This window comes from Squalius cephalus (genome assembly GCF_949319135.1).
Source record: "Squalius cephalus genome assembly, chromosome: 1".
NCBI classification, from domain to species: Eukaryota; Metazoa; Chordata; class Actinopteri; order Cypriniformes; family Leuciscidae; genus Squalius; species Squalius cephalus.
The window spans coordinates 6,802,137-6,813,927 of NC_137122.1; the positions used below are offsets into that span (position 1 = coordinate 6,802,137).

General features: G+C 37.3%; 1 protein-coding gene across 3 annotated transcripts; it reads left to right on the forward strand.

The window, feature by feature from the left end:
- Positions 1 to 1,451: 1,451 nt before the first annotated feature.
- LOC307165391 (uncharacterized protein) lies at positions 1,452 to 11,556 on the forward strand. Of its 3 annotated transcripts, none has more exons than XM_079882979.1 (9): positions 1,452 to 1,524; positions 8,333 to 8,464; positions 8,562 to 8,696; positions 10,094 to 10,118; positions 10,229 to 10,261; positions 10,393 to 10,428; positions 10,561 to 10,642; positions 10,785 to 10,841; positions 11,268 to 11,556. In XM_079882979.1, exons 2-9 carry the CDS (start codon positions 8,342 to 8,344, stop codon positions 11,275 to 11,277), a joined length of 501 nt encoding a protein of 166 aa, XP_079739105.1. In that variant the 5' UTR covers positions 1,452 to 1,524; positions 8,333 to 8,341; the 3' UTR covers positions 11,278 to 11,556. The 3 variants fall into 3 exon arrangements, with proteins under 3 accessions (XP_079739105.1, XP_079739106.1, XP_079739104.1); XM_079882980.1 differs by lacking the exon at positions 1,452 to 1,524 and adding an exon at positions 6,777 to 6,856; XM_079882978.1 differs by lacking the exon at positions 1,452 to 1,524 and having other exon boundaries at positions 6,855 to 8,464.
- The last annotated feature ends 235 nt before the right edge of the window (positions 11,557 to 11,791 follow it).

The following is an 11,791-nucleotide window of genomic DNA, read 5'->3' on the forward strand; positions in this document are numbered from 1 at the left end:
TGCACCCTGTTTTGGAAAGGCAAGTCAAGTCACCTTCATTTATATAGCGCTACAATAGCCTATGGACTTTTTCAAAGCAGCTTTACAGTGATAATAGGAAATTAAAGTAACAGAGATTGTTTTGGCTTTACAGCAGCTCTAGGATAAAGTTATTGTCCAGCTAAAGTTAGTTTTGATCAATTCACTTCCGTAGTAAAGATCATTAGTTATTAATTAAGGGGCCGCTAACACAACACTGTTCTAACAGAAAACCCTTAACGCGCTCCGGCTGCTCATTCGGACAACAACAGTGTCTGGTGGCTCCAGAACTCAAACCATGAAATAGGTTCCAAGTCGCAAGCCTTGAAGAAAAAAAAAAAAAAAAATATATATATATATATATATTTATCAACAACTGCCGGTCCAGAACCTTCCGGTCTTCGACGACCTCAAGAGGGCCATCCTGCAGCGGGTCAACATCATCCAGCGATTTCGGTCGCTGGATCTAGGCGACAACGGCCGACCCTTCGTGATGGCCCAACAGCTCCGGGACTCTTGCCGCAAGTGGTTACTGGCCGAGGGAAGCGACGCAGAGAAAATCATCGACCGTGTGGTGAAGAGCAGTTTATCGCTCGTCTACCGAAGAGGACAGCAGAGTGGGTCCAGTGCCTCCGACCGACGTCGCTGGACTCGGCCATCCATCTGGAAGAGGATCAGCTGGTGGCGTGCTCCAGGGTCGGCGATACCCTCCCTAATGTTTCTCTCCCTTCTTCTTTTTCAGCTTCCCCCTCCTCTACACCCTCCCCTCGACCTATACCACTCCCCAGGTACTGTCCGCCAGGACCCTTCAGAGGCCTTCAGATGTCGTCGGACCAGGCAGAGGACATACGGGGGCAACCCAGGGGGGTCGCATCCGCCAGAGCGGAAGCTTCTCCTCATGTTTCCCCGCTCTCTCCACGCCAACACCCAGACGTCCAGCGGGCTGCCCACGATCAGGCTGGCCGGTACCAAATACCTGTGAGTATTAAGATGCTGGCTTTAACAGAAAAGATCTTCCAGGAACCACTTAAATGTTATAAGATCTTTTAATAACCCTTTTATAGAATTCGAGTTCCTCTAATATCTCCCAAAGCACTTCGAGGTCTCGTGGTAATGAAAAGGTGACTCCAGAACCTCACACACACACACACACACACACACACACACACACACATACACACACACACACACACTCACACACTCACACGCAAGAGGTTTGGCTCAAAGGAAACAGTCATACAGAGAGGAAACACAAGATCAAAGAGGCACGCACTTCTTCTTCTTCTTCTTCTCGGTTGATTCTGCATCGCTCCTCTGTAGGTGAGACCGGGGACGGCAACGTGATTGTTCTCCAATCAGAAACAAGCTAGAGTGATGACACTCACACTGCACATGCTCAGTTAGACCCCCCCCCTCCCCCCTCCCCCCTCCTCCCTCACCACGAAGAGGACAGTAGACATCTTTAACATCTGCTGCTGCATTTATTGAACAAAACTTGTTTTGGAGGTATGAAAGTAATTTTTTTTTATGAGATGTATTTTTGTCATTCTGTCCTGACATTTTGTATGAATTAATCAAAACTTACTTAGTTTGAATTATTGTTGTGTTGACTTCTAAGTGCCATGAATAGCATGTGTCAGAGTCAGTGTGTCTAGCAGGAGTATGATGTTTTGTCATGGCTGATAGGGTTGGGGACGGTTGCAACAAGTTATAAATTGCATGTTTAATAAAAGTTTGTTGCATTGCAAATTGTTCAGTTCTTCCTGTCTGACACTGAAATATGGAGAGATTGAATAGCATCTGTAATTCCTGCACACTGAATCTGTGTAGGACTATGTTCTACACATACACAAACAAAACTCAATAACTGTTATTTGATAAATATGACTATATAAATAAATAATAGGCTACAATAATATTACTGTATAAATAAATAATACTATAATATTATAGTAGGCCTAAAACAGTTCATATTTTCAGAATTCTCTGCTCAATGAGACAAAAAAGCTAAAGTTACTTAGTGAAATTTAAGGTATTTTTAACATGTTGCAATTTTCATCTGGCTTCTTCCATTCAAATAAATACTGTGAACGATATGTCATATATAATCATCTTTAAATGGTATGGGTAATTAGCAGACAGACGCAAGTTTAATATATACAAATTTGGTTGGTCTAGTCCTAATAGTCTCTGAGTAATTGAGAGAAATGCAAAAAGTGTTGCAACTGTCCCCGGGCTCCCCCTTTAGGCTACATCTGTACATCAAATACTTGTTCTCCCCACTGTATGCATATATATATATATATATCACCAGACTTCAACAGTTGATTGATTACATTGCTAATTGCAAACATTTTTTTTTTTGCATTACAAGTTTTCTGAAATATTTAAATATGCAAACTATGTGTTATCTAATTAAGTATGCACTAATTTGCATATCTTTCTAGAACAAAAATCAGAACATTGGATGAAGTCAGGTTATAAATTCCTGTTTATTTATTTATTTTTTGATATATTAGAGTCAAAGGTTTTTAAAGAGGGGATTTTGGATATCACTCCACAAATCAGAAAATACTGTCAACAGACACAAATAAAATATAAAAATCACTTTTTTTTAGGAATTAAATCAGGAAAATTATATATGAACAAACCCCTCTGTAAAACCCTTCAGAATATGGATAATTATATCACTGTAAAGTTTGGTGTGTGTAAAGCTTTCGAAGTGGAGATTTCTGGCTCAATCATTTGTCTCGCTTTCACAAGTGTGACATTGATCAGTTTAGCAGTTTAATAAATGATTATTAGTATTTGTTTAATATTGTCAAACATAATTCCGTCTAAAGGTTCATGAAAAAAAAAGTATGTTTAGGGGGGGAGCGGGGCACAACCTAACGCTTTTGGACTTTCTCAGTTTGTGTAAATCTATAGGGTTCAGAGTGTTTATTTTTCACCACATTCATTTCACACATGTCTAGTACAATTATTTGGTTTTGTTTTATTAATACAGTGTATATTTTATTATTGATACCCCGAAAGAATGGAAGTGAAATGTGACAACATGCCCCATAGGTGGAGTGTATTGTAACATGACCATGTGACAGATTAAAATGCTATCTGATCTAAACAAAAAATATACAAGACAAACTAAAATATATTTCCAATAAAAAAAAAAAAAAAAATTAAAAAAACAGATATACAGCATAGTTGAAAACATAATAATAATTAATCATTTCTGAACATTGACTCTCAGTCGTTATTCATCTTTTTCTCATGTTTTCATAAAATATAATTCATGTTTTATAATTCATAAAAGTAGAATATAATATCATAGTTCTAATAGCGGCTCATTGTAGCGCAGTGTGACAACGCAACCCGGTCACACTAAATGCGTCTCTATAGCACGCATTGTGTTTATCGTGCAAAATACGCTAAAATTAGTTTTTACGTGCATATGAGACGCGTGGGTGGGATTAGTCGTGTGGGGTGCGTGTGTATTACACGCAATAAAGTGCGTATCAAATGCACGCGAAAACTGCGTATCATATGCACGTAAAAACTCATTTTCGCGTATAAATTGCACGATAAACACAATGCGTGCAACATGCCCCGCCTGAGCAACTTAAATCCGGCGAGTGTTTCTGCTAGTTAGCGAAACATTAAGGAACCATATCAACTGTTAAATAACATATTGGAGATTAAAATAATATCAGATTTGTCTAATTTAAAATAAACACCCAAAATAGAGATGAAAAATTAACATAAGTAAGAAATTAACTTTTGCTACGGTTAAATAAAGGTTCAGTGATTATCTTTCAAAGATTTCAGAATTTTGGCGCATTTTTTTCCCTCTATACTAGGCTATAGTGTTGATATGGCAACTATACACTGAGTTTTTTACAAGCATGTGTGGAAGTATAGGGTGTTACCAGGGCCGTAGAGGATTCGGGGCTCCCTGTAATGATATTGATGTGGGCCCCCACCACCCTCCACCAATATCATATACTGTACAATAGATGAGCATGGAGGCCCACATATAACAGAAGATGGTGATGTTGTTGTAAAACCTTTATTTTAAAAGTTAAATGTTTATATAAAAATCAAAACTAGTAGGCCTAATAAAAATGAACAAAAAGCTAAAATTTTTTAAATAATAATAAAACCAATTTTAAAAAAGTAACAGCAAAATAATGTTTTTCCCATTAGTCTGTTATAATTCCTAAATCAAAAAGTAAACATTTAGAAATTGACAAGAATATAGTCACATTAAAAAGATAAAATCATTTATTGTCTTATTTTCTAATAAAGATAATGGTAATATTAGTAAATAAATCTAATAAATGTATTCATTCAAGTGCAGTGTGTTGTATTCGTGTTTTCTTGATGTAATAAGTACATCATCAGCCGGCAGGTCAGGTGCATAATGCAATGCGTCGTGACTCGAATAAATTTTTTAATTTAGTGTAAAAAGACAGGACTTTTGAACACGTAATCTTTTGGCAGGGACTTTTATTTTAAAAGACGCGCGTGAAAGCGGTTGACTGAGAGAAACGCGTTGTCCTCATTTACTATCCACGGCCAGATGAGATGTTGTCATTATTCTAACGTTATTTTTGTAACTATATTTCTAAATGACTGTGGTCTCGCATATCAACTTATTTTATATTAACAAAAACTATTTTGGAACTGCTATTTAATAGTCTTACCTTATACTCGTTTTTCATCATCAGTGTGTGTCATATTCTTATACAGTATTTAGGCTATATGGGCCATTCTACAGAATTGGTTCAAGGACAGAGTTGGAAATGTCTTATTATTTATTTATTTATTTTGTCTTTTTCCACAAATGTTGTATACATGCAAATTGTATAATATCCAAGGAGCACATTTCTAGTAATTGTGCAGTTAATTATCATATCTGGGGAGAGGAAAAATATTCCAAAACTTTCTGAAAATACAATATTATTGTATTTTCAGAAAGTTTTGGAATATTTTTCCTCTCCCCAAATTTGTCACTACCGAAACACAATAATAAGACCTATATCGATCTATTCATATATTGTTTACATCTACCTTTGCAATAATAAAAAAAGTTTTCACATGTAAATCAATAACAATTACAATTTTGACAATATTTCAAGTGTAATTTGTTGTATTTTGAATCCAATCTTTCTTTGTAAAAGGCATTTTAATCATACTGATTTCAAAGTTAAGGATTCATTACAATCACTATAATAACATCTTACATGATTATTCACCTTATTCTTAGACAAAACATGTTTTGGTTGTGACGGCACATTTTCGGTAGTGACAGTAATGTATTAGCAGTGACCACATCACATTACAGAATTTTAAAAAACCCTACTAAAACATGCTAATATACTAATGATTTGCATAACTGTATAAAAAAATAAGTTTATTACCCCCCAAATAAATGATTTTGTTCCCTTGTCACTACCAAAACAATGATGACATGTTTCGCTCATGAATGTTCGGGACAGCCACCTCCCAATTGAAAGTATCCAATAAATGATGATTTTATATATATATATATATATATATATATATATATATATATATATATATATATATATATATATATTAAGCTTACTGATATTTTAATTATTATTGTGGGATTCAATAGATAATAGAAGGGAAAATGTGGGTCCAATGGCCTAACCAGTAGAGAACCACTGCATTAGAGCACAGACAAAGTTATTATTACTTATCCATATAGCAATGTTCATTATGGAAATATATTACAGTAATATTGTTACATAACAAATTTTGATGCAATAAAGAAGGTATAATTGTTTATCCTCCAAAACAGACAGAACGGAGAGAGTGTAGAATGGCAAAAAGGTTTTGACAAAATGTGTTTCTTTAAAAAATAAAAAATAAAAAATTTGAAAGATCAGGAAGATGGATATGAGGACAAAGCTGTTATAGAGCTTTGTCCTCATATCCATCTTCCTGATCTTTCAAAAAAAAAAAAAAAAAAAAAAAAAAAAAAAAAATATATATATATATATATATATATATATATACACATATATATATATATATATATATACATATACATATATATATATATATGTGTTTCTTTAATACATATATATATATATATATTAAAGAAACACATCTACCGTATTTTGTCAAAACCTTTTTTTGCCATTCTCTCCGTTCTGCGTAACATTACGCGTGACTCTTTTGACTCGATTCTGCAAACGGATGTGAAGTAAATAAGCGATCCTTCACAACACACTGTCTGATTCACGACATTTAACTCGCCTCCTGTGAAAAATATGTTTAGAAATCCTGTTTTAGAGTTAGTTTTATTAGAAATTGTGTCAGTGGTAGGCTACAGATGCTAATGAATGTGAACACAGTATAAGCCGTGTTTAATCCTGCCGATCAAGTTCTTTACAATTCATTCACATTTTTAGGCAGGTGTGTTGGTTATTTATGTGAATAAAATAAAGTAATTACAGCACCTCCACTGACACAGAAGTGCTGAACAGGAATATAAAATAATATAACAATATCTGATGCACTGAAGGGAATGCTGTGAAAAAGTTTTATATTGCGTCTGCTAGACGCGATGGGAAACTCCTTTTCTCCTGATACTGAAGCCTTTATAAAATAACGCAGTGCTTCGCACAGCCATAACAGTGCTGAGACTCACTCGCGCGCTATTGGCTGGTCAGTGGGAACTGCACTAACCTATGGCGGAGCGGCATAACTACGGGAACCAATCGGAGCACGCTGATGTGAGCGCGCAGCCCGCCAGAAGGGGCGAGGCATCTGCCTATAAAGCAGCTCATTTCGCCATATGATTCAGGTTCTCGACTGAAGCAACGATCTTCGGACCTCGCAGAATATCCAGAAAGTCCTCTTCGCGCTTAGACCTTGTTTTTCAGCCGGAATGCAAATTAGACTAGCACTTTACCATGAACACAAAACACAAATGGCATTTGATTGGATTATTTAGTTAGCAAACATGTCACTATAAGCTCTTTCGATCAATTTCTACTTTCACATTTAAAAGATTTCATGAAGTTAACTTATTCCCTACCCTACTTGTGGTCAGTCAGCAAAAATAACGATTAACGTGCTTGTTTGCGGCCCCTTTGAGTAAAAAAGGGCATTTAATCTAATTCGAGCGTCGACAAATCTTTCTACCGCGTTGTTGGCAGGGCGGCGAGAGCGACTTTTGACGCTCTCGCCGGCGGCGGTGTGAACGCACACTTGGACGAGCTGATCTCACTGTGAGAACATGCCGCTCTCATCTCTCCGCTCTCGGATCACGTTCTTCTCAGAGCGCGACTCCGGTCCTCGAGCTCTCCCGTTTGCTTTCGCTCTCGAGCCTCGGAGGAGGAAACGGTGGAGTCGAGGGTTGAGCAGTTGGACACAGTGAGTTCATAGAGAGAGATGTCTCACTGGGCTTCGCCTTCGCCTGGACGAGTGGTTCCACAGGCTCCTCACCAGCGATCTGCACCGTTCCTCCCAGAAGTTCACGAAGAACTGACAAGTCGTGGCGCGATTTTTGGGAGGAAACGGGGTAACATTTTTAAGAAAAAACAGTTTTTGACTCAGATCTCACTGACTGACGCTCGATTTATTTTCACACAGTCACATGTTCTACTCTCAACTGTCATAATCAATTCAGCCTATCCAAACAACGATACGACATTCATAACGTTATACAGTTTTAGTAAAGTTACAACTCTGCACTTTTATGCTCTGCATCGGCCATTTATACTTTGCTATTTTTGTGCAATAAAACATAATCATAAGATACTATAAGATAAAGCAAACTAGTATTTTTTTCTTCTTCTATTGTATCTATTTGGCTACAGTTGTTGCCCAATTAAAATCTTTTAGACTAGACAATTTATTATGAATATTTAGTTTTGAATAATTTGACTAATTTGTTACACAAATAGGAGTTTGTATTTGCATTTTTATTATTATTAATGTTTTCCCAGATTTTGCAGTAATGTCATTTACTTTCACTTTCATTATTTCATCAGTGACAATAGCGCCCTCTTGTGCCCTACATATTCAAATAATGTCATTTCTGCATGTCATTGTTTTGTTACAAGTTATGAGTTTCTTCTGAACTGTGCTGCTTCCTGAGAGGAAAAGATTGAAATTAAGGTTATTTGTTGAAAACTTCATATTTTAAGGGGTAATTTTCACTGGTTTAAATGCACATCACTACATATTTTCCCACAGTTAAATGTTTGTTCTAATAAAACAATATTAATAAACTGCAGTCATTTGGTTCTTTAAAACATTTCTCTCCTGTTTTCAGCACTGAAACATGAACGGACTCAATAAAACATGTGCAGAGATTCAGACTGACGGCGGGTTTGAATACAGACTTCAGTCTAATATACTGAATCAAACCAATATTCCTGAATGTGATCAGAGCTGGTATTCAGAGGTGTGTGTGTGTGTGTTTCTGTCCTCAAACTACACCATTATACATACTCACTCACACATACACTCACACTTGATCTTCTTGTGTTTGGTGTGTTCAGGACTGGCGTGTGATAGCAGATCCATCATATCCTGAAAAACTGATGGATCCTGTTATTTCAGTCTCATCTGATCGACTCGTCACGTCTCGCTGTGTGGAGGAGCTTCATCATGAGATTCAGTGTCATTCTAGTGGAGTAAATCAACTCTCTCTCTCAACATTCATCTGTTTTCATATAGAGTGGTGCAGGAATGACATCTCTCTGTAGGCCAAGCCACGGAAGCGAGTTGAATTTTAGCACTTGCATTTTTTATTTTCCCGAAGTCAATGGTTGACAATCATGCTCTTATACACTTAACTGAAAATGTTTAGATCAAAACTGAAAGAGTTGTCTGAAGCTGATGGTGACGTTGAATTTGTGGGACCGTGGTGTAGTTCATTTAGCTGTTTACTTCTGGCGACTGCATTTAGGCTTCAAAAATTCATAAAAGTTGTGTTCATCTGTGATAATTATCTATCTATCTATCTATCTATCTATCTATCTATCTATCTATCTATCTATCTATCTATACACACACACCCGGGCAGGAATTTAAATGCATGCTTGATGACAGGAATGTGCATGGCCTGTTGTCGCTTGGGGCAATAGGTCTGTGCGGAGGGGGAGGGGCCACGGCTGGGCATATAACAGAAGGATTATCTCCACCAGAGAGATGTGATGTGTGTAAGCACACGGCAGGTGTCCTTGCAAAACTTTCCCCTTCATTTCGGCTAAAATAAGCCAATCGTATGTGTAACGAGGTTCGTTGTTATGGGAAGGAGGAGGCGGGAACCGGCGAACATTCAAATATTTTAATAAATAACCAATACAAAACCGCAAGTATAAGCCAGCAGCCCCTCGTGGAAGACTGCTGGCCACACAAAACAGGAACAAAACATCACATAAAACTCAGGCCTGTTCCTCTCTCCCTCTTCACTGTCGCCGCTCCTCCTTTATGCTTCCGCTCCTCCGTGAGAGATACGAGACCGGTGCGCAGGAGTCGCTCATCAGTAATCACGCTACCGGCCTCGTGCCGCTCTCTCACGGCCCTCGGCCTCGTCCTGCTCACCACAGTATATGTCAAAATCTGCAGACCTGACATTCTAAGATGAGCCAAGCCCGCCTCCGCACATCCGTGAATTCGTAACATGTGCCTTGATAGGTGAAATGAAGAAACTTCCTGTGCGGGGGATAAATGTTGTGGTCGTGTCTAGGTGCAGGTCCTCCATCTGATCTGGATACGGCCCGGATCCGGCTGACTAAAGCATGTGTTGTGCTCGTGTCTAGGCGCAGGTCCTCCATCTGATCTGGATACGGCCCGGCGTTGTGAATGCCAGGTTAAAGAGATGTGTCTGCTTCCCAGACAATTCTAGGAAGACCATTTCTAGTAACGTCACACCTGCACCACTCTATTTAAACACACAGAAATTATGATAATGTTATTTTGATTTAATTATGAATCATTAGACTTGCAGTTCATCAGAACATTAAACAAACAATAATTCATATCCTTAATGAAACGCTGCTTTAATGCTTCGTTTCTTTCATTTCAGTTCAGTATGGAGACCCTGTTCAGAGGTGAGAGAGACTCTTGAGTAAAACATCAGTGTGTCCTGAATCAGACTAAACTGTGTGTTGAACTGAATCTTCTGTAAGTGAATCATGATGATTGTGAATGTGTTTTTCAGTGAGGAATGAAACTGCAGCGACTCCAAACTCAGGTGAGTTTCAGCTGATAAACGTGTGTCTAATTCACTAATAAAACACTGATTCAGATCTGATTCAGACTCAGTCCAGTGTGAATGTTTTCTGTCATATTCTCTGATATTTGTGATCGTTGTGTGTTTTAAAGATGTGAATGAAGTGACTCCGTCTCTCCAGATCTCAGGTAAAACATCAAGAGCTTTAAACATCAACTCTAATATTGATTAATCATTATAGATCAGCTGATTTCATTGGTTCATTAATTGAGTGGATCAGCTGATTGTATTATTTTGTTGTTTGTGTATGGCTTGTATAGATCAGTTCTGGTGGATTTCTGCTCTTCTCATCATCATGTTCCTGCTCTTGATTTGTTTCATTCTGCGTAAAAAAATCTTCAGGTGAGTCCAGGCTGATCTCAGTTCAGTCAGTAAATCTCAAGAGTTCATGTCATCATATTCACCTCCATCATCAGATTGCAGTATCTTAACCATCTAAAAATAATATAATAATATGTAATAATCAGATTCAGTGTGTTGTCAGATGTCTTCAGAGAAAAGGGCGGTTCATCTGTCAGACTGATGATGGTACAGACAACAGGTGAGTGAATCATGTAGCTCAACACTAGATGATGATGATTATGGGTTCAATTCCCAGCCTTTCTTTCTCTCAGTTTGAGATTCACTCCATTACATTTACATGAATGAATCAAATGTGCTCTTTTTTTGATAACAAGAAAGATAGACATTAAATTATTTGAATGGAAGAGTAATTATATTACAAGAACATAAATTGAATTAGCACTAAGCCTAACAATTGTATTTAAGCATTTAAAATATGATTGTAACAGGTTTGTTATTCATTAGGGTACATTAGGGTACATACACTTTTGTACATACTTTACATACACTTCATACTCTTAGGGTACATACACTTTTGTACATACTTTACATACACTTCATACTCTTAGGGTACATATACTTTTTAAGCTGCTGAAAATCTTTGCAACACTACCTGTCTCAACAGCCACTGTTGAACGCTCATTCTCGAAGCTGAAGCTGGTGAAAACTAAACTTCGTAATGTGTGTGGACAAGAACGACTCTCTGATCTTCTGCTTCTGGCCATTGAAGAAGACATCCCAATCATAAAAGATGAGGTTATTAAGATCTTTCAGGACATGGTACCAAATAGAAAGGTTTTGCTGTAAAAGGAAAAGGTAAATACCAAAATGTAAAACGGCAAATAGTTTCTGTTTTTATCAGCAATGTGTAATTGTGATGTCCTATCAAAACATCTACAATAAAGTCTAAAATGTATTTGAGCGTGTGCTGTCTTCTCTTTTAATTGTATATTTTGTAATAACCAGATAATTTGTGTTAACAAGCAACCACCCCCATAGTGCCCCTTTTTTTGTTTAGGCCACTGCCCCTCAAAATGTCTGTGCACCGCCCTGCTTTTCTTTATAGCCTTCACAACAAAACCTACCAGTACAAACAATAAATTCATAAATACACTCTATACAAAACACACAACAAAAGAAATTAAATAA

Coding starts and splice junctions, on each gene's coding strand:
- LOC307165391 (XM_079882979.1), top strand. CDS start 8,342: ATGAACGGACTCAATAAAACATGTGCAGAGATTCAGACTGACGGCGGG. Junction 10,262..10,392: donor TGCAGCGACTCCAAACTCAG/GTGAGTTTCAGC, acceptor TGTGTTTTAAAG/ATGTGAATGAAGTGACTCCG. Junction 10,429..10,560: donor TCCGTCTCTCCAGATCTCAG/GTAAAACATCAA, acceptor TGGCTTGTATAG/ATCAGTTCTGGTGGATTTCT.